General features: G+C 38.0%; 11 protein-coding genes and 1 non-coding gene across 13 annotated transcripts; 7 read left to right on the plus strand and 5 right to left on the minus strand.

Moving 5' to 3' along the window:
• Nucleotides 1-1,282: 1,282 nt before the first annotated feature.
• Nucleotides 1,283-2,860, minus strand: Gasu_28320 (transducin family protein / WD-40 repeat family protein). The gene is made up of 5 exons (XM_005706295.1): nt 2,444-2,860; nt 2,067-2,390; nt 1,941-2,013; nt 1,739-1,887; nt 1,283-1,680 (listed from the first exon to the last, which is right to left on the minus strand). Exons 1-5 carry the CDS (start codon nt 2,699-2,701, stop codon nt 1,423-1,425), a joined length of 1,062 nt encoding a protein of 353 aa, XP_005706352.1. The 5' UTR covers nt 2,702-2,860; the 3' UTR covers nt 1,283-1,422.
• A 10-nt stretch (nt 2,861-2,870) lies between these two features.
• On the plus strand, nt 2,871-3,959 carry Gasu_28330 (uncharacterized protein). The gene is made up of 2 exons (XM_005706296.1): nt 2,871-3,203; nt 3,253-3,959. Exons 1-2 carry the CDS (start codon nt 2,890-2,892, stop codon nt 3,539-3,541), a joined length of 603 nt encoding a protein of 200 aa, XP_005706353.1. The 5' UTR covers nt 2,871-2,889; the 3' UTR covers nt 3,542-3,959.
• A 781-nt stretch (nt 3,960-4,740) lies between these two features.
• Gasu_28340 (small conjugating protein ligase) lies at nt 4,741-6,331 on the plus strand. The gene has a single exon (XM_005706297.1). It carries the CDS (start codon nt 4,833-4,835, stop codon nt 6,132-6,134), a length of 1,302 nt encoding a protein of 433 aa, XP_005706354.1. The 5' UTR covers nt 4,741-4,832; the 3' UTR covers nt 6,135-6,331.
• Nucleotides 6,270-6,342, plus strand: Gasu_nc0030. Its single transcript has one exon. It is a non-coding gene; the product is annotated as a tRNA-Ala (tRNA).
• Gasu_28350 (uncharacterized protein) lies at nt 6,336-7,380 on the minus strand. Its single transcript, XM_005706298.1, has one exon. It carries the CDS (start codon nt 7,357-7,359, stop codon nt 6,475-6,477), a length of 885 nt encoding a protein of 294 aa, XP_005706355.1. The 5' UTR covers nt 7,360-7,380; the 3' UTR covers nt 6,336-6,474.
• A 150-nt stretch (nt 7,381-7,530) lies between these two features.
• On the plus strand, nt 7,531-9,431 carry Gasu_28360 (uncharacterized protein). Its single transcript, XM_005706299.1, has one exon. The coding sequence runs from the start codon at nt 7,539-7,541 to the stop codon at nt 9,339-9,341; it is 1,803 nt and encodes a 600-aa protein (XP_005706356.1). The 5' UTR covers nt 7,531-7,538; the 3' UTR covers nt 9,342-9,431.
• Nucleotides 9,432-9,435: 4 nt separating this feature from the next.
• Nucleotides 9,436-10,500, minus strand: Gasu_28370 (exosome complex component RRP41). Its single transcript, XM_005706300.1, has 6 exons — nt 10,407-10,500; nt 10,288-10,354; nt 10,062-10,234; nt 9,893-10,015; nt 9,715-9,834; nt 9,436-9,664 (listed from the first exon to the last, which is right to left on the minus strand). The coding sequence occupies exons 1-6, from the start codon at nt 10,467-10,469 to the stop codon at nt 9,461-9,463; spliced, it is 750 nt and encodes a 249-aa protein (XP_005706357.1). The 5' UTR covers nt 10,470-10,500; the 3' UTR covers nt 9,436-9,460.
• Nucleotides 10,501-10,510: 10 nt separating this feature from the next.
• Nucleotides 10,511-11,705, plus strand: Gasu_28380 (methyltransferase). Its single transcript, XM_005706301.1, has one exon. It carries the CDS (start codon nt 10,609-10,611, stop codon nt 11,665-11,667), a length of 1,059 nt encoding a protein of 352 aa, XP_005706358.1. The 5' UTR covers nt 10,511-10,608; the 3' UTR covers nt 11,668-11,705.
• Nucleotides 11,706-11,980: 275 nt separating this feature from the next.
• Nucleotides 11,981-13,601, plus strand: Gasu_28390 (uncharacterized protein). Its single transcript, XM_005706302.1, has 3 exons — nt 11,981-12,057; nt 12,125-12,313; nt 12,361-13,601. The coding sequence occupies exons 1-3, from the start codon at nt 11,983-11,985 to the stop codon at nt 13,534-13,536; spliced, it is 1,440 nt and encodes a 479-aa protein (XP_005706359.1). The 5' UTR covers nt 11,981-11,982; the 3' UTR covers nt 13,537-13,601.
• A 19-nt stretch (nt 13,602-13,620) lies between these two features.
• Nucleotides 13,621-15,040, minus strand: Gasu_28400 (zinc finger protein-like protein). The gene has a single exon (XM_005706303.1). The coding sequence runs from the start codon at nt 14,971-14,973 to the stop codon at nt 13,693-13,695; it is 1,281 nt and encodes a 426-aa protein (XP_005706360.1). The 5' UTR covers nt 14,974-15,040; the 3' UTR covers nt 13,621-13,692.
• Nucleotides 15,041-15,045: 5 nt separating this feature from the next.
• Gasu_28410 (4-diphosphocytidyl-2-C-methyl-D-erythritol kinase) lies at nt 15,046-16,740 on the minus strand. The gene is made up of 9 exons (XM_005706304.1): nt 16,451-16,740; nt 16,336-16,403; nt 16,174-16,286; nt 15,982-16,108; nt 15,782-15,924; nt 15,620-15,724; nt 15,406-15,567; nt 15,270-15,350; nt 15,046-15,223 (listed from the first exon to the last, which is right to left on the minus strand). Exons 1-9 carry the CDS (start codon nt 16,705-16,707, stop codon nt 15,095-15,097), a joined length of 1,185 nt encoding a protein of 394 aa, XP_005706361.1. The 5' UTR covers nt 16,708-16,740; the 3' UTR covers nt 15,046-15,094.
• Nucleotides 16,741-16,750: 10 nt separating this feature from the next.
• Gasu_28420 (hypothetical protein) lies at nt 16,751-18,311 on the plus strand. Of its 2 annotated transcripts, XM_005706305.1 has the most exons (7): nt 16,751-17,171; nt 17,229-17,289; nt 17,340-17,612; nt 17,667-17,695; nt 17,750-17,866; nt 17,923-18,069; nt 18,115-18,311. In XM_005706305.1, exons 1-7 carry the CDS (start codon nt 16,770-16,772, stop codon nt 18,217-18,219), a joined length of 1,134 nt encoding a protein of 377 aa, XP_005706362.1. In that variant the 5' UTR covers nt 16,751-16,769; the 3' UTR covers nt 18,220-18,311. The 2 variants fall into 2 exon arrangements, with proteins under 2 accessions (XP_005706362.1, XP_005706363.1); XM_005706306.1 differs by having other exon boundaries at nt 16,751-17,289; nt 18,126-18,311.

Consider the following 18,311-nt stretch of genomic DNA (forward strand, 5'->3'; position numbering starts at 1 on the left):
GTTTTCTGAAGTTGAACAACGAATCTATAGGAAACTCCAAAAATAATGTTGAAAAAGATGACAAATATATATTTGTATGTATTCTATAACTGAACGTTGCTCATGTGCTACTCGCCCCTTTTAACAAGGATGCTGCTCAATAGAAATGATTAACTTCGAAGCATACATGTTATTGACTCCAAGTTTCCGAAACGAATCGCACACCAACCAAAAGTTTTGCACATACCAAATATTTGATTTTCTTCACGTCGAGAGGAAATTCTACACAAACGATGATGCGGCTCGTCTCTTGTTTACCATTGAAAGCGAGCGACCTAATTTCAAGAGAATGATGTTTCGAAAAAGCAGTTTCCGATAAAACATTAGATATGGCGACATCTCATAAAAAAAAAGGCATATACTTCAAATTAATATATCAAGGAAAAAAATAGATCAAAGGTAGCAGAAACTTTGACAGGGGAAACCTATAAAGGAAAATCGCAAGTAAAGAAACTACGCCAATGGCAGTATGCAAGTTATTCTAAAACAACGTTTTAATAAAAAATGCTGCAATTTCTCCGTTTCCTCCAACTACGTTTTCTTGACGATGCATATAATAAAAAAAGGTTTACCAAAAAAACAAGACATAATAATGGAACAAGAAAAACACTAGACTTTCTCATTGTGATAATATCGTATTTTTGCATTGTCGACGTAAAAAATTGCAAGTAATCCAAAACTACGTGAAAAATTGCTTAGTATCCTGTAAGTGTATCTTCTTGGAGAGCAAACTCGATTAGAACTCAAATACAAACATTTAAAATTTTCCGCTGAAAAAGATGCGTACATACTGAGCAAAAATAAAACAAAGTGAAATAAATGTCGACTAAAAAGAACAAATAGAGAAAAAGAAACAGCCTGTAAACTAGATAAAAAGATAAACTGCACAAAACTAAGCCTTGAAACATGACTATACAGGCAAATTCTTTTACAAACGTTTTGCAAAGTAGACTGTAGGATGTATTCGAAAGTAAAATAATTTGCGAATTTTTTTCTTGGAAAGGACAAGTTGACTGAGTGATTATTAATTTATAACCTAAATTTCAAAGCCATAATACAAATGCTTAGAAGGAAGCAAAATTAATTTTTAAAAAATTAAATTTTTCGCAGTGGGGCTAAAAAAATTGTATTTCACAATTGTATTGTCTTGAGCTTGAAAATCTGAAAAAATACAACCATGCGGCCAATTTAAAGACAATTTAATTATGACAGAAACACAAATATTTGGCACTTTCAGATTGTAGGAAAAATTAGCAATTTTATATAATTTAAGCAAGTACTTCTCTGAATAGACTATACCACTATTTTACAAGTGAGAAAACTAGACGTCAATTACAAAGATACTGAGATTGCGAGCGAAGTCTCATAGAAGGTACGAACGATCTAATGTAGACGTCGAGGAGCTCCGAGGTTCCCTAGGAAAATGAATATCAGCGTGATGATGGCCGAAAATATGAAATGACGGACGCATGAAACAAATAACGATTCATCACTGCTAACTGAAACATCAAATACAGACTTATTATATCCTCTTGCTTCTGCAACCGTGTTCATTCCCCATGTACATAGTCTTATCACGTTGTCATCAAAGCAAGATATGAGAACATTTTCTTCGTATGTCCTCAATCTACTTGGAATACCCTTCATGACAAAAGCATCAATATCAAGCAATCAGACGAAATACAGTCTCAAAACGAACCATGAATGAAGTGGATCGAACAATTTCTCCGGTAGCCACATAACATATTGATAGATTCTTTGCTCCATCTCCAATCAACAAAAAATTACTATCACTATCGAACATTGCAGTGGTAATAAAACGTTTGGAACTGCTTGGACGGTGCTTTCCTACATATTGTTTTGTCAACAACAGCTTTCTCGACAATATCAAAGGGTCCTACTCTTTCTATCAATCGTGCGAATGCACTGTCCACTTCTCAGGTCCCACAATCGTAAGGTACAATCCTCTGAACACTAAGAGAAAAAGAAATACCGTTCAGCTTGCAGAACGATATGGGAATACTTACGGTGGCGACAAGTGAACTCGATTTTTTATCCAATATGACATCATGTAGATAATCTTCGTGTCCTTTCAAAGTAGTAACTACTTTCGATCGTACATAATCGTATACATATGCTTTTGAGTCTCCACCAGCAGCAATGATCAAGTTTTGTGAAGAATGTATTGCGATACCGTTGGTTTCCCCGTATCCCATATCTATCCTTTGAACAGCGTCCAATTTGTTTTCACTTAGAGACAACCGTGTATCCAAGTCATCCCAATGGAAACAACGCAAGTCTCTATCGCCTCCAAGCCATAACAAGTTGTGATTTTCGTCGGGAACGAGAGACTAGAAATAGGTCAACAACGAAATAAAACAACAAGGAAGGAAGCAAGTCGCACATAGATACAACCCTCTTGAACATGGAAACAAGCAGTTGAGTGAATATTGGTGTGAGTAGATCTTGAGCAGTGGTGAGCCAGGTCATAAGTTTCCAACACACCAGATGCAGAAGCAGAGATCACCAGTTTATTACTAGGTGAGATGCAACAAGCAGAAATGGGCCTGTAACGTAGAGTGGTTCTTCTTCTCAAGTTTTTCTTGTATTGTTGTTCGTCAAAGAGACTAAAGGAATACCACGGTAATATCGAACTATGCATTTTCTCTATCAACCTTAATGCAAATTAAATTGGATAGCAACTCTATAGCAAAAAGTCTCTAGGCTTTAGGATTGACACGAATCTATATCTATAAGAATATCATCAACGCGTCACAAAAACCCGCGCCTGTGAAACCCGCGAAAAGACAGTGAAAATGGAACTCTGCGCTCTCATCGACTTGCGTGTTGATGAAAATTTCCGATCCAGCCAAAAGCCCGGCTTTAGCAATTTCGAAATTAACTCACCGTTTCTCCTATTTGCGTTGCCACTCCTTTATGGGTTCTTCCGAACATGTGATACAAAGCGATTGTAATATTCATGATAGGGTTTCAAAAAAGAGTCCTTTTCAAAAACGATATCAGATGTTTGAGCAACTCGTGTTTGTGGCAACTGCTGTAGAGAAGGATCTTTTTCAGTTGACATCCTATACTTTGTCTACAGACAATCTTAAAACTTGCATTCAAAAAAGTGTACAAGGAGAATATTGCAATAAGCAAATGAGGTGAGTAATACCAGAACTGAGCAAAAAGGAGTTGAAATCTTTCAATTAGTTTCTATGAAAAGAATAATACGCAAAACTCCTCTCCTATTTTGAATGTAACCCATATAGCAACTGAACGACCTGAAGCAAAGAAGACTGATACGAATAATGAAATTGCTCATATTCACGTCACCAAAAGAAAACTGAAATGCAAGCATAATTATTTGAAGAAGACCAAGATAGCTCCTGACGAAAGCCCACACAACTTTGTCTATGTAACCAAAGCAATAAGAGTAAAATATCGTACAAACTCAGCATCTAAACCTCAGGTTCGATCCATTATGAAATACAGATTTTGATTCAAAGTAGTCTATTTTCGGAGAAACATTTTGTGAATTGGGAATATTACAATTTTGAAGTTTAGGCATCGGCGAAAAAGAGTGTTGTGCGTAGAAACTTTTCAGACTCAAAGCTATTTATCTATCTTATTTCCAAGTGAAAGTTGACAAGTGTATGTTTTATGCACGACATTCACATTTTTTGGATAAAATTTCGATTTGTTTACAATTGGATAAATAGTCTTAACAATAACTTGTCACAATAGCTTTCACCGTTATATATCTATCTAATATATCGAGCTGGAATGAGTTGAATACATTTCCTCAGTAGCCATGATACAAATGTTTGAGACGTAGTCGTTTGATGACTGTACCACAAAATATACACAAGAAGCAAGCAACTTGTACATTTGCCAAGAGTAAACCAAAACTTTTTCGAAATTCGAGATGCGCCAAAAGATATCACAACTCCCAGTAGAAAACTAGACAGATGTAGTTTTTCGAGCTTCTCTTTGGTCATTTTAAAACAAATCGAGAGCAGCTGCTTGAGAACAGCAGTGCTTGACATTTCATCAGTTTGTTGAGTTTTCACTTGTTGAATATGAGAAAAATCAAAGTCAACAGAATCGGATATATCGTAGTTATTTTGTCGATTCTGATAGATATTGCTTCTCAGGGTAGTACATATGGGAAGGTCTTTTGACTTGGGGTTGTTACAATGAACTGGTATCTCTTCTAATACAGTGGGATGACTATATAAACTAAGACTGTTTTGTAACCGAGAAGAAAGTTGAGTTTCATTAGACACTGTTGAAGCCGCCCAGTTCAAATCACCTTCAAAGGATACACTGCCATCATGAAGTTCAACTATATCTTTTCTCTCAACTTGTCTTGTTTCACTTTGTGTACTTGAGATTAAGGGCTTTTGAAAAGTAAAAGATGTAGCGTTACTTTCATTTTGTGAACTTTGTGACTCTGTCATTTCATGAACGATCCCCCAATGTATCCGTTGGCCTTTACCAACGCATTTTGAAAGAATTTAAATGAGATGGGAAAGGTAGAAATATGGAGAGCCAGCCAGTATAAAATGAAGCAACTCACACTTGTTTGGAAATCAACAGTTCTTTCATAATGTATTATAATTGTATTTCTCTGGATAATGAAATATTTGGAACACTATTTGTACTTCATGAAGATTCCTTTCAATCTGTCTTAGCCGAGCTTTCCCACCTTTTGAGAAATTCCAGTCTTGAGAAATTCCGGTCATTCCCCACTTTGAGCGCGAAAATCCTTTCCAACGTTCAACACAATAATGGTTGGCAGCTTCATTACTTTTGGATCATATGATAGTAAGGAATTGACTCACAAACCAAGAATTTTTCGACTTGGAGTTAAGAAGCCTCAACTATGGAAGCCTGCTTTCGGAAAGAAAGCTTGGAAAAAGGGGTGTCTCTCTGCACTGCAGATGACGTGGCCTCCTAGAAGAACGGCAAACTTGCGCATAAGGCAAGATTCTACTGTGGTCTCTCTTCCGCTTAAGTTTGACAATTCGTCCCTCGTTGCAGCGAAGTTGGATTACTTACAAAACTCGGAAATGAAAACTGAAACAAAGAGAAAGGCTGACCGTAAGCTTATCTTGGTCTCCTTCCCTGAAATTCCTGGCAACTTAACAGAGAGATTGTTCAAAAGCCAACCGTATTCGAGATACTTACAAGATGCCCGTTTATTCACTGATTGGAATTTTCTGCTTTGTGAAGAGAAGATACACAATGTTTCCGCCACAGACTGGAACTTGTTAAATCTTTTTGGGTTAAGTCCCAGTACCAACTATAAGTATAAAAGAAGTAGTTGGGTGGAAAAATTGACTGTCTTTATTGCAGATGTAATATGTGACTTTTTGGTATTAGATGCTCTTTGGCAACTCGACTCATTTGCCGACTTTGCAAGTTTTTTTGTTGGTGGCTTTTTCGCCTTTATTACGGCAGATTTCATATCCGGTATTTACAACTGGGCGTCGAGGAATTATTTTTCCAACACAGACTCTTGTTACGTTTCCCTTGTATCGAAGCGGAGTCATTCAAAAGCGGGAGGCTGCTCTTCAGAAGATGAAGAAGTGAGCGATTTCTTTTCTAATGTTTATTGGTATTGTCTATTTACTATTCCTTTCCTGGCAACTTTGACATATTTTCGGGACGATTTGCCAATTTTTTTCAATTCTTTTTTGATATTTTTTCTATCTCTATTGGCTATATGGCCAGAAGCTCACAAGTGGGGTCACATGGCGGATCCAGAAAGGCCACCACCACCAGTTGTCTGTCTTTTGCAAAGTTATGGTTTATTAATACCTATCCACGAACATTTATGGCATCACGATAGTCATCTGTTTTATCGTACTGGTACTGAAGATTCGGCGTCTTTGGAGGTTATGAATGACTCATCTCAAACTGCAGCTTATTGTGCCATCAGTGGGCACTGGAATCGTTTTCTAGATATAACTGGTTTTTTTAGGAAACTGGAGTGGTTGATTTATTGTCTTTTTCGAATAGAACCAAAGATTTGGAGTATATTGCCACATTTGAAGGAAGGTTTTGTGGATATGGATTCAACTGAATAATGAATATACAATTGTGAACGATGGTTATCGTCGAGTTTATCATTGACTCGACTCTTTTTTTTTTCGACTGTATATATTATGTTACGGGGAAAAATATCGTAAAGATGCAATTTAGTATCTTCCATTGTTTGTTAGAAGTTTGTAGCTCAATTGGTAGAGTGCACGGTTTGCCTCCTCGAGGCACCGGGATCGAAAACCGGCAGATTCACCTTTTTTAAGGCAAAGAAAATTCCGAGTCTCTGTCTGAATGAGACTTTATATCTTACAAAACTCCCTCCCTAATGATACTTTTCTTCTTTTCACGGTCGTCAAATCTTCTCTTACTACTTTAATAGCCCAGTCAACTATGATAAAAGAAAACGAGCATACTGACGATGATCGTGGTTGCCAAAGTCAAAACGAGGTTGGTATTCATACGACTAACGCTGTGTGGAGGTGGTTCTTTTTGAACGAACCACTCCAAACTATATTTTTCAGGTGTCTTTTGAACAAATGCATAGTTATCCTTAACGAAGTCAACACAATTGTAAGTCCCCGGGTGAGTAGCAACTTTCTTCTCTCTATTCTTGGTGACGGGTACTTTTGCAGTTGCTATATAAATAAAATGGGAAGCATCCAATTTTAACTGTGGAGCACCTAAAATATATAAAAGCTGTTGACTAGCTTTTCTCACATCCCGGTCTTTGTGATACTTCAACTTTTGTAATGCGTTTTTTGCTGTATCGCGCTTTCCGGCGGCGTGTAAAGCTTGTGCTGTCCACAGTTGATACTGACCACCTGTTCTGGAACTTGGGTCACCGTATACGGTAGCTTTATGGAACCAGTTGGCTGCTGCGTCATAACAACCCACGTCGAATTCTTTTACTCCACAACAGAAAAAGGAATAGGCTTGTTGTTGCCTAGTGACGGTGGAATCGGTGGGTATGTGACAATTACGTTCACACTGCAGTAATGCGTCTCCAGCAATATGTTCATCTAACCAAGCTCCGAATCGATATACTTTGTTGGTCTCCGAGTTGTCAAACGACGTACTTTGATTGGAACAGTTGTACAAGTTGATAGGCGAGGATTTTCTTGGTTGGTGGTGAAGAATAACAGTTGGTTTTCCTTGTACAGGAGTTTTCAGTGAAAAAGCAACTTTACCTGGTGGTAACCATGTAATAGTAGTATATGCACAAGGTTTCCATCCCACCATCCAAAGTGAATGGATGTTGTGATCAACCATCAATGCGGTTCAAGAAGAACAATGCATTTCTAACTTTCTCTCTTTCACACTAATAGTGAGCTGTCAAGTAGTCTTCATATGTATTTTATAGCATACAATATCGAAAACATAAAAGTATAGAAGAATAGAATGGTTCATCTCTTGAAAAGTTTTGCATTCCTCATGGATGGCCCATGTGTATGGATGGACAGCAACGGGAGCTATTGAAGCATTCCTTCTCTATGGACCCACAACATCAACCAAAACCGAATACTCAACTTCAGAAAAAACTGTTGGAACAACTCTTCCAAGGTGGAGTGAGAGATACCAATACAATGCACGAAAGCCATAGTGCTCCCTACTTTCTCAACCAAGATAGAAAGATGACACCTTCGAGTACATTGGAAGTGTCTTCAAAAGAGCAAGTGGAAAAAGGTTTAAGAAATGAACAAAAACGAAGCGTGTTCAATTTGGGAAAGATTGGAGAAAAAATTCTAGAGAAACGTTCTTTAAGGAAGAGAGTAAAAGAATCAGCGACTGTGAAGCAATTATGTGCCAGGTTCCCGGAGTTGGAAGAGGATGCTATATGCGCTGCTTATGCTGCACACGGAGGAAATAAGAATTTGACAGTAAACTATCTGTCAAGAGCCTTGGGAAGCCGTAATAGTAGTAATAGTGTGAAGGAGAACAGTTTCTCGGAAGTTGCAAACTTTATGCGTCGTTATACGGAAGAAGGACCAACTGGAGTTGTTCAAGATAACCAAGTTGCTATAGAATCTTATTCTGGTGTAAGGAAGGAAGAAGATTCTCGTGAGAAATCATCTGGAGTGCATAGAACTGTCGAAGAACAGTCACGTGGTTCTTCTCAAGTTTCCCTCGTAGAGCAGACAAACACAGCTGTAGGCGAGTCTCAACTTGTCATTCCTTCTACAAATAACATGGCATTGAGTAGACGTCGAAACAGTGATAGAGTCAAGTCCAAAAAGTTCTCCGATGAGCAGTCAGAAGAAATATTGAGTCATTTGTATGGAAAGAATCCTGAGCAACCCATACCTTTTGTGGAAAACTATGCAAAGTATCCAAAAACTTTTTATCCCAAAGAAAAGAGTAAAAAGCAACGTACACAAAATGAGTCATCAAGACTTGGACCTGAGGATTTGGAGTTGTTGAATGATATGCCAAAGGATGCCAAAGAAGCTTTTCGTAAGAGACTGAAAAAGTTTTATGATCATCAGAATGTTTTTTTTAAAGAAGATGGTTTTGAACCATCTCAGAATTCCTTGCATAGTGACAAACTATCTAAACCTTGTGAAGAAGCTGAAAAGTTTGAAAATGACAGCAATCATAGAAATGAAAGGGAGCGTTTGAAAAGCAAGTCATCCTATTCTTCTCAACTGGTGAAATATAATAGTTCAACATCACATTTGGATAAGGAAGATATCACGCAGCAGTTGTTGCCAAATAGCTATGGCGATATGCATCATCCTTTATCAAAGGAACATATAGATTTTGAACAAAGCCAGTCATCATTCCAGATATTAGAAAGACGTATTTTGGAATGGAATGAAGAATTGCACAAGTTGGATGTCGATACGAGTAAACAAATTCTTCGTTTAGATAGTCATTACAATCATATTCATCAATCGTTGGATGATCTTTACGAACGAGTTCATCGCATGGAATGTAAATTGGATGAGTTGAGGCAGACGAATAGATTTGCCACAGTACGTAAAGTGGATTCCTATTGGTCGTCTTCGTTTTGGTTATTATTGGATGGCATTGGTTTTAGTAAGTATTTTCTTCACGATAAATATATCATTCAAAGCCATGTTGTAGTTCTTTGGTATTGTTTATTGAAACCTATCGTTCTTGTATATGGATTGTTTTGTGGAAAGAAACAACGTCATCATCGACATGGCTCAAGAGATTCGATACAGTTTGGAAGTGGAGATCTTTCCAAAACTTTGGCATTTTTGATGAATACCCATGATAAGGATTCCTAAGTAACTGTTGAGTTGTAAGGACTGTATTGTATAGCAATATATATATATATATATATAAGATATTCCATCGATTGTAGAGAATCATGTAATATTGTTTTTTCTTAATCTAGTTGTTATCCTCAAGCCCTCGAACCAAATGTTGCAATATGATCACGAGAAGCGATCAAGTTCAAGGAATATCTTTCAATACTAGAATGCATCACATCGAACATTTGTAAACATCCTTTCTTAGCAATTGCAATCAAATTCTCAAAGATTTCAAAAGATGCTTTTGATTCCAAATGAGCAGTTGCCATTCTTTCGGTACTTGCGTAGATAGCAAGCTTTCATATTTCTTTTCAGTATACAATAGTCTCTTCAACTTGAAACTTACAGTAAGTTGTGGGCCTCTCGTTATCATTTCTACATGATTCAAGTCCATCACAGTGGTATTCTCCATATATCCGGCTGAGCACGAAACAATCAAGTCCTTCATAGGTATTCCCGCATTCACCTATGGAAAACTTTCATCCACTACTTTTCACGTACCAAGCAAAACATTATTTCCAAACCATTGCTATAGTAACGGCATTTATCGCAGCACTGCGTTCACTTCCATCTGCTTGCAACACTTGAATGAAGATATCGACACGAGACTTGGGAAATAAATCGGTCAACAATACATTCTCAAAGGTCTTTGGTCGAATCAACAATCTTCTATTTTGTGAATGTTTCACTCACCTTCTTAATGGAAGAAGCCATTTCAACACTATTTCTGTCACTTCTCTTCCCTCTTCGTCTGTCGGTGGACGCAAAAGATGCCATACTGTATTCACAGCGGATGATTCCACACGAAGACTGACGTGAAGACAACTCACGAGGCCCGTATACGGTTGCCAAAACAATCGTATTTCCTATTCTCGATAAAAACAAATATTATCCTACTTGATATCACTTCACAGCTTACCCATTTCCAAGTGACAACTTCCGTCTGCACGAGGCAAAATACCCATTCGACAGGTTACTTTTCTTATCTAACCATCAAGACACATCGATATAGTTTCTCTAAATAGACACTTGACATACCTCTAAAGGGCGTCTTCCATCAGTTCTTAAACCATCTGGTGAAATGAGTTCTTCACGTGGCATGGCAATATAAAGAAAACTCGAATGAGAAACGATACGGAAATAAGAGGTGGAATATTGATCGGAATAGGATCCAACAATATTAGAAAGCTTGCAAACAAAGACTTTGATGAAACAACCCAGCAGCCTTTAACAAGTTGGAATGTTGGGTGATCGATGGTATTGTAGAAAATTATTCTATTTGTTTAGTTGCTTTTTAAGCAGCAAACGATATGCTAGTGGGTTGACTCGTACTTATTTATCTCAACGCTGGATAGTTTTATCGAAAAGAAAACAAGTCTTTGGTAAAAGAGTCGAATTATTGTGTACTTCTTCGAAAGGAAAAAACCAAAAGGAAACAAATAGTGGCTGTCTTTATGTAGTTTCCACGCCCATCGGAAACTTGGCAGATGTTTCTACTCGTTGTTTAGAAACACTTCGTAAAGTAGACATCATCGCAGCGGAGGACACTAGACAAACATGGAAACTGTTACAACACTTTGGTATCCAAAAAGTACAGTTCAGTTTACACCAACACAACTCGGTTGAAAGAATTCCTAAACTTTTGGAATGTTTTCGTCAAGGCAAAGCAGTTGCTTTGGTTTGTGACGCTGGAACGCCGTGTATCTCCGATCCTGGTCATATAGTGATAGAAGCGTGTCATCACAATAGGATTCCTGTGTATCCGGTGCCAGGGGCGTGTGCTTTGACTACAGCTTTATCCGTGTGTGGATTTCCCATACCTCCTTTTACTTTCTATGGATTCCTTCCTATAAAAGGAGGTGAGAGACAACAATTGTTGGAAGAAATAAAGAATACGAAACACGTCGTTGCATTATATGAAGCTCCTCATCGGTTGATGCTTACATTGAATGATTTATTACAACATGAATTATCAGATAGGAGGATTCTGGTGGCTCGTGAGCTTACTAAAGTGTATGAAGAATTGCATTGGAGTACAGTTACAAGTGCAGTGGAGTATTTTGGAGAGAAACAAGTGAAAGGAGAACTAACGTTGATTCTTGACCGATGGGATGTATCATCAGATAAGGATACGGAAAGGAAGATGCTTTCAGCGGATGATATTCTGAAAACTCTTTTAAATGCAAATATTGGTAGTGGCAGTGCTTCTAAGGTGATAGCTAGCCTTTATAATGTGCCTAAACAAGAATGGTATAAGAGAGCAGTAGAAATAAGAGAAAAACTTTCTAAAAGTACATAGTGTATCTAATATGGACAGATAAATGAAGTTCATCCAGTATCGTCATCACAACGCCCAATGGCCATCATTGCAGGGATATTCTTGCGCATCAAGGAGAGAATGTGATGAGTCCATTTTCGGATTGGGTAAAGGGAATAGACACAACGGTTTGTTAGGAAGTGTCCCCTGGTTGTAGCTTGGCAAAAAGAATATTCGCTCATCTTGTTGGTAAAACTAGGATGAAAATATTCAACTAAGAGGTTTACTTGCCATAGTGGTTGTTATTTAGTATACCCGCCTTTGTCGAAATAACTAGACAAAGACTGCAACTCCTTGATGAATTTTTCCAATACTTGTGAACAAACTGTTGTGGAAGGTTTCCTTATTGAAGCGTTTTCTTCTCTGGAAGAGGTTTGGAGTTCTTTTGTGCTATTTGAGTAGAAACTCAACCTCCCCTTTTGAATACTTTCGTGTATAGGCTCAAAGTTATCATCAACTTGCACAACAAAGACAAGGGATAGAAAAAGTTGAAACGAGTCTGAAAAGTCAAGATGATAGTATTCAAAACAACACACGTGAAGCAACGAATAAAAAGTGGCCAAGTTTATCTGATAATGGACACATGGGAATGCCAGAGGCGCTGGTCAAATATCACAACTGGCATATGGTAAGCATAACTTTTAGTATATGGATACATTTTCATTCATTCTGCAGAATAACGGAGACACTAGGCGACCAATTGATATTTCTTCTCCCAAGGATGTTTTGAATAATAATATTTTCGATTGGAGAGAGACAAGTAACAAAAATGGAAAGCAAGCTGCTTGGACTGAAGTTGGAACAATACGAGTCGGTGAAAGGAATCAAGTACATTCATTTATTGTGGACAATCGAAAGATGTTGGCATCTTATTCGAGTGAAAATAACACGAACAACAAAGAGCATTTTGCTAATAGAATGGGCCAAAGAAATGCTAATAAGGAAAGGCCTCCAAAGGAGAAAACTATGAGTCCTATTATCGCATATCCTTATACCACGTCGACTTTGAGTGGAAAACTGATACAAACAGCTCCTTCTCAAATGGATTCTTCCCATACCATTTGTTCATCTGATGTAGATATTCAGGATGATTGGTTCAAAGCTCGTAATCAACCCAACAGTTCATATGGTAGAGGATCACCGCTTTCACATTCATTGTCAGCGGTATCCTTTGCTTCGAATCTTTCATATCGTCATCATAAGTGGAACAGTTTTTCCAAAGCGGAACAAACATCTTCTGGTATATCTTCCAAACCAGAAGTTACTGTTTTTCAAAGATGTGAGAATTGTGGACGTGAACATTATGGCGGATTTGCGTCTGGGAGATTTTGTTCCTCTAAATGTGCACGTACGGTAGGTGGAAATGCTCGGAAGAGACAAAGGTTGGAAGCTCAAGGAATACGATTCGATGATAATGGAAATCCTTTAGATCCCATACCCAAGCGATTGCGGTATACTCCCAAACATAATGTTCATAGAGAAGGAGACAAACCAGGAAAGGGTTATCGATTATGTATACATTGCCAGCAACCGACACCAAACAGAAAAGTGAAATGTCAATATTGTGGAGAAGAAAATCCCAACGCGGTCCGTGCGAGAAGACTAGTTGAGAACCCAAAAAAGGTTCAAATGACAGCACATTCAGATACTCCACAAACAACATCTTTTACTTCGCCATCTGCTACGTGGACATCTACATCGAAAAGTGATGAAAAGACCAAGGCAGAGTGTCAACAAGAAACAATGCATTCGGAAACCGAAGAGGAAGATGATGAATACTTGGTCAAGGATGATAGCCAAGATAATACACAACATAAGAAGCAACTTCAGTATATACTCAATCCTTGTTAATAAGATTGTGGTTGCTTGAATTACTACGATTCCTTATTATTATTGATGACGATTTTTCATTTTTGTTGTTTTACATAAACCAATAGATAGAAAATGGAGTTTATTCAAAAAAATTTGCGTTAGAAAATATAAGAATTTTAGACAATATCATTTCACTCATGCAGTGTCTGCAATCAAATGCGATGAAGTTTCACGTTGATCAGGTGAAAAGTAAAGACTAGATTGATAAATAGGGGATAACACGGCATTATCCTGTGAAAACTCAACAATGTGATGACTGTCTTCAAAGTCATCTGAAACACGACAAAGGTCATCACTTCCGTGACCTATTACACTTCCTTCTGGTGACATAGTTTCTTCGCTTGCTCGAGGAGAAACGACTTGTTCATGATTCCTTTCTTCATCTATCAAAATAGGAAGGTCTGATGGATAATCACTAAACGCTTCTCGAATACCATTCCATAACCGTCTATAAAAAGGAATTCTTGAGTTGTTGTTATTCACTTGAGTCTCATCATGGATAGAAGTACGTTCGCTATACCGTTCCTTTGGAATTACCGCAACTTGATTGCAAAGAGGACAACGGTTAGCAGACATAAGCCAACGCTCTACACAACGTGCATGGAAAGCATGTCTGCATCGCAATAATCGCAATTTTTTGCCTTTCTTTATATCCTCGATACAAATAGAACACACTCCTCCGGGAATAGAACTCGGATTTAGAACAGGTCCTGTAAGTAGATGGGAAGCCCAACCTAGTACTGTTTCCCTTCTTTCAAACAAGTTCATATGGAGAAGTTCTCTCAATGCGTCTGCACGAGAGTTTTTTCTACTTGTTGGCTGGGAACAGGGTCTACGAGGAGAACTTGGATAACTATGGACCCTGTTTATATCCAGCTCTTTTTCTATACTTTTCCTTCCAAGTTTCGTACTCTCCAACAGCTGTGTATGCTTCTTGTCCGAATACGCCAACTCCACAAAAGCAGATAAGGAGTCTCTCTTCTCGTTCTTGAAACTTGAAGATGCACTCGTGGAACTTTCTCCTACACTTTGTCGTGGAGAACTCGTTAAGGACTGAGGCAGAGTTATGAGACCGCTCTTTGTGACCTGTGTCTCAAGAGAGAGTTCACCTTCCGAATGTTCTTCGTCCCCTTCTCCCCTCTCAATGACCGGTTTCGTAGTTCTATACGGCCCTCTACCAAATCTGGTTCTTCCTTTATATATTACTAAAGGGCATTGCTCTCTTATTTCTTGTCTAGTCACTCCAACTTTGCCGTTGCCTGTAGCTCTGTCAGCAAGCCTTCGTTCCACTTCCAGTCGCACTCTCAGTCTTCTTAATCTCTTGTACTGAAGCACAAAGAATAGAGCAAATAGTGCTGCTCCAAAAGGTACCACCAAAGGAACAACTATGGCTATTACCAACGTTCCAGAAGCCATAAGTTACGTCCCCGAACAATTCCAGTTCTATACAATTATCCAAATCATCTCCAAAAGAGAATCATTTTCGATATGCAATCCCTCTCTGTCCATTGGAATTGAGCCGAAAACTTGCATCTTTTTAAAACCATTGCTCCACTACGGTGTTGGTTTTTATTTCTTCAGGATCTAAATACCAAACATCTTGTTCTATATTTCTATTTAAAAATCGTGCAGTATATACTTTGACTGGAAAATGTTTGACAAGTTTCTATACATAGCTCTAATACTCTTCGAAGGAGTTAGGGTTTACATACCTCTTCAAATGTAGGATATATGGAAGAGTGAGGTGCTCCTAAACAGAACAGCGCAGAACCACTACCACACATCAACACAACCTATTGTTGGGTAAAATAAGTGAATCTCAATCACACACTCCATTTCATAACCTACTGGAAAGCCACACGCTCGAAGAAGTTTTTTTAATTCCGATAAAAGTGGATATAAACGAAAACTTGATTCCTCCAAGTCATTCATAGGCTCAGCCCACATGATTCCATCTTGAACTGCGGTAATAAGTTCTTGAGGATCCCTTGTCGAACAGTTGGACAGATCCTTTTGCTCCTTTGTAAGAATGCATTTTCTATTTTATCATAGTGTAACATACCAAGTTTTCATATACATCTGCTGTTGACAAACTCCCATCAGGTTTGATAATATAAAGAAAGGAAGGAAATAAACTAGGAAGTTCACTGACGTTCTCTCCTCGACCCTAAGCATTCCAAAAAAATTTATCCTCACAACAATAACAACCACTAGGAAGACTTACCGTACAAAATGCAGTTCCTCCTGAAAAGAAAAAGGGAACATCGGAACCAAGGTCAGCACCCCATTTCTTGAGATATTCGGTAGAAAACTTTTTTCCAGTCAACTTATTGGCAGCCCACAAGGCAGTTGCTGCATTACTACTTCCTATCGTGTGTTTTTTTTGTTCAACAACCAACCACTGCAAACAAGAAAACCACTCACCACCACCCAAACCTGCTTTAACAGGTATCCTTTTCTCTACACGAGTGTGAAAATATCTCTTCATACCACTTTCTTTTCGAAACTTTCGGAAAGCTGCAATAACCAGATTTGAGGAACCAATAGGAATCTATCCATAATTCGATGATACTCTAGTTACACAAGAAAGAAAGCGAGATTTATTTCAGTACAAACCTCGTCGGAGTCTGTCTCAAATATATCTCCTTCAGCACTTTCATCCAAGAGTTTAAAGTATAAGGTATCACGTAGAGATATTACTTGCATCAAAGTAGCAATGTTGTGATAGCCTAAATACGAAACACATAAGGTGGAGCACAAAAAATAAATATCAAGTACCATCTTTTCTCTTTCCAAGTATTCTCAAAAACAAGTTAATTTTCGCAGGACTCTCATAGATTATATCCCTGAGTACTGAGGTGAGCAACTTGAAAACTGTAAGCACACGACTTACCAATTTCCGGAAGAACGTTCTGTTTCTTCTACTTGGAGAAGTTGTTCTACTTTCATACTTGTTTCTGTTGGCGTTTCATTCAGCCCCTCTTGCCTTGCTGTAGCATTGATTTGGGTGCAAAGAGCCTTACAAAGGGACAAGTGATCAGGTCTTTTCCACCCGCGGTATACAGAACGTCGTCTTATCGTACAAGGCAACGACTTTCTTGTAGAAAATATACCACAACTGTCAGATATCGATGTTGATAGAAATGTCATCGCTCATCCAATAGAAAATGAGTAACTAATGTAGTTGCAGTTGGATTGTCTTTGACTGAATAATGAAGCAGCCATTTGTATCGGTTTCTTTCCTGGTCAATAGCCAATGGATATTCTCGAGCAACGCTCTGCTTTCAAAGCTGAACGTTAAGAATAAACACCATAACTTGTTGAAAATTTCAAGAAGAAACTGTTGTTGCAGTGCCTCTCTTATTGAAGAGTTTCAAAAAAAGCTCAACAATGGACAGGTACAAGAAGCTTTTCTTTTATTCAAGCAACTACCCTCTAGTTCTTTCTCGGAAGTGAAAAGTGGTTTTCAGTTGTTGAACGTAGTATCTACTCTAGTTCTCAAACGCCATTACTCGAATCAAGTCCAAGTTGCTGAAGTTTATGACGAGTTGAAGAAAAAGAATTGTTTGAAAGCTTTTAGTGTCATTGATTCCGAAGAGAAACTTCCAGAACCGGTAAGATATTTTGTGAATTGCGTTCCCGTCATTATCGACTTGGTTTCTTTTGCAAAGAGTAAACAAATTGGTCTCGACAAACTAGTGGAAACTGCAAAGATACCGTTGGAAGCCTTGCGTAAGAATTCCTTAAAGAGCTTGAATACAAGTATTGAGTATCTTTACAAGGTCCTCGTTCTCAATCTATTTTTTCCTATCAGTTGGCTGGAGTTGTTTTCAGTTTGAGTCTTATATTTTTTAGTCATCTGTTTCATATCGAGAATATCATAAGACCCATTGGAATAAGTCTTTTGGTTGGCTTCTTATGTGATCAAATAGCGTTACAGGGTGCCATATTTGAAGAGCTATACAAAAACTTGTTTCCTATTTATAAGAAAAAGGTTTTGAAACATGAAGCCGGTCATTTTCTTGTTAGCTATTTATTGGGTTGTCCTGTGAGAGGTGCTTTTTGTTTTTTTATGAGTATCTTGGTTTTAGTCTTGATGTGAATATTAGGAATTGTATTGAGTGCATGGGAGTCTTTGGTAAGCTTTTCTATTGTGATGATGAAGACTACTTGGATGTTGAACCTAGCTTAGAGTCTCGGTATTCCGGGACAAGCGGGTACATTATTCTTTGATCGCAAGTTGGAGTCAGAGTTATCGACTGGGTTTCTTACAGATGCTACTATTGATAGGTATTCTATCGTATTGATGGTAATTGAAATCATACAAAGAAAATACCTTTCTTGTTGAATTGTATAAAAAACAAGGCTGGCATCGCTGCAGAAGCTTTGGAATATGGACAAGCAGAAGGAGGCCAAAGTGATGAAGCAGCATTATTAAGAGTGTTGACATGTTTGAATCCTCCTTGGTCAAAGGAACGAGTATTCAATCAAGCACGTTGGGCGGTATTACAGGTAAGATGTAATATTGTGATAGGAATATGATCAGAAGATATGAAGAAAGGTAACAGGCTATTCTCATCATCAAGAAACAGAAAAAGGCATACGATGCTCTCGTTCATGCATTGTCAAGTAAAAAGCCGCTGGGGGACTGCATTGCTATGATTGAAGCAAATTATGAGCCATAAATCTCTTATTTTCTGTTTAGTAATGCGAGAAATACTCTTTTTGCAAATAGAGACAAGGGATTATTCTGC

This window comes from Galdieria sulphuraria (genome assembly GCF_000341285.1).
Source record: "Galdieria sulphuraria unplaced genomic scaffold scaf_21, whole genome shotgun sequence".
In the NCBI taxonomy this organism is placed as follows: Eukaryota; Rhodophyta; class Bangiophyceae; order Galdieriales; family Galdieriaceae; genus Galdieria; species Galdieria sulphuraria.

Excerpts from the sequence above, each read along its gene's own strand:
- Gasu_28350 (XM_005706298.1), bottom strand. The coding sequence starts at position 7,359 with ATGGTTGATCACAACATCCATTCACTTTGGATGGTGGGATGGAAACCT.
- Gasu_28370 (XM_005706300.1), bottom strand. The coding sequence starts at position 10,469 with ATGCCACGTGAAGAACTCATTTCACCAGATGGTTTAAGAACTGATGGA. Across the intron at positions 10,355-10,406 it reads ATGGAAGACGCCCTTTAGAG|ATAAGAAAAGTAACCTGTCG; the intron begins GTATGTCAAGTG and ends CTTGATGGTTAG. Across the intron at positions 9,665-9,714 it reads CGAGAGGCCCACAACTTACT|CTTGCTATCTACGCAAGTAC; the intron begins GTAAGTTTCAAG and ends GAAATATGAAAG.
- Gasu_28320 (XM_005706295.1), bottom strand. The coding sequence starts at position 2,701 with ATGCATAGTTCGATATTACCGTGGTATTCCTTTAGTCTCTTTGACGAA. Across the intron at positions 2,391-2,443 it reads TTCAAGAGGGTTGTATCTAT|TCTCTCGTTCCCGACGAAAA; the intron begins GTGCGACTTGCT and ends ACCTATTTCTAG. Across the intron at positions 1,888-1,940 it reads TCGCACGATTGATAGAAAGA|GAAAGCACCGTCCAAGCAGT; the intron begins GTAGGACCCTTT and ends AACAATATGTAG.
- Gasu_28410 (XM_005706304.1), bottom strand. The coding sequence starts at position 16,707 with ATGACATTTCTATCAACATCGATATCTGACAGTTGTGGTATATTTTCT. Across the intron at positions 16,404-16,450 it reads GAACGTTCTTCCGGAAATTG|GGATATAATCTATGAGAGTC; the intron begins GTAAGTCGTGTG and ends CTCAGTACTCAG. Across the intron at positions 16,109-16,173 it reads TTGAGACAGACTCCGACGAG|ATTCCTATTGGTTCCTCAAA; the intron begins GTTTGTACTGAA and ends AATTATGGATAG.
- Gasu_28390 (XM_005706302.1), top strand. The coding sequence starts at position 11,983 with ATGAATTTTTCCAATACTTGTGAACAAACTGTTGTGGAAGGTTTCCTT. Across the intron at positions 12,058-12,124 it reads CGTTTTCTTCTCTGGAAGAG|GCTCAAAGTTATCATCAACT; the intron begins GTTTGGAGTTCT and ends TTTCGTGTATAG. Across the intron at positions 12,314-12,360 it reads AATATCACAACTGGCATATG|AATAACGGAGACACTAGGCG; the intron begins GTAAGCATAACT and ends TTCATTCTGCAG.
- Gasu_28360 (XM_005706299.1), top strand. The coding sequence starts at position 7,539 with ATGGATGGACAGCAACGGGAGCTATTGAAGCATTCCTTCTCTATGGAC.
- Gasu_28380 (XM_005706301.1), top strand. The coding sequence starts at position 10,609 with ATGTTGGGTGATCGATGGTATTGTAGAAAATTATTCTATTTGTTTAGT.
- Gasu_28330 (XM_005706296.1), top strand. The coding sequence starts at position 2,890 with ATGAAAATTTCCGATCCAGCCAAAAGCCCGGCTTTAGCAATTTCGAAA. Across the intron at positions 3,204-3,252 it reads TATTGCAATAAGCAAATGAG|TTTCTATGAAAAGAATAATA; the intron begins GTGAGTAATACC and ends TCTTTCAATTAG.
- Gasu_28400 (XM_005706303.1), bottom strand. The coding sequence starts at position 14,973 with ATGGCTTCTGGAACGTTGGTAATAGCCATAGTTGTTCCTTTGGTGGTA.
- Gasu_28420 (XM_005706306.1), top strand. The coding sequence starts at position 16,770 with ATGAAGCAGCCATTTGTATCGGTTTCTTTCCTGGTCAATAGCCAATGG. Across the intron at positions 17,613-17,666 it reads ATTGGGTTGTCCTGTGAGAG|GAATTGTATTGAGTGCATGG; the intron begins GTGCTTTTTGTT and ends TGTGAATATTAG. Across the intron at positions 17,867-17,922 it reads GGTATTCTATCGTATTGATG|GCTGGCATCGCTGCAGAAGC; the intron begins GTAATTGAAATC and ends ATAAAAAACAAG.
- Gasu_28340 (XM_005706297.1), top strand. The coding sequence starts at position 4,833 with ATGGTTGGCAGCTTCATTACTTTTGGATCATATGATAGTAAGGAATTG.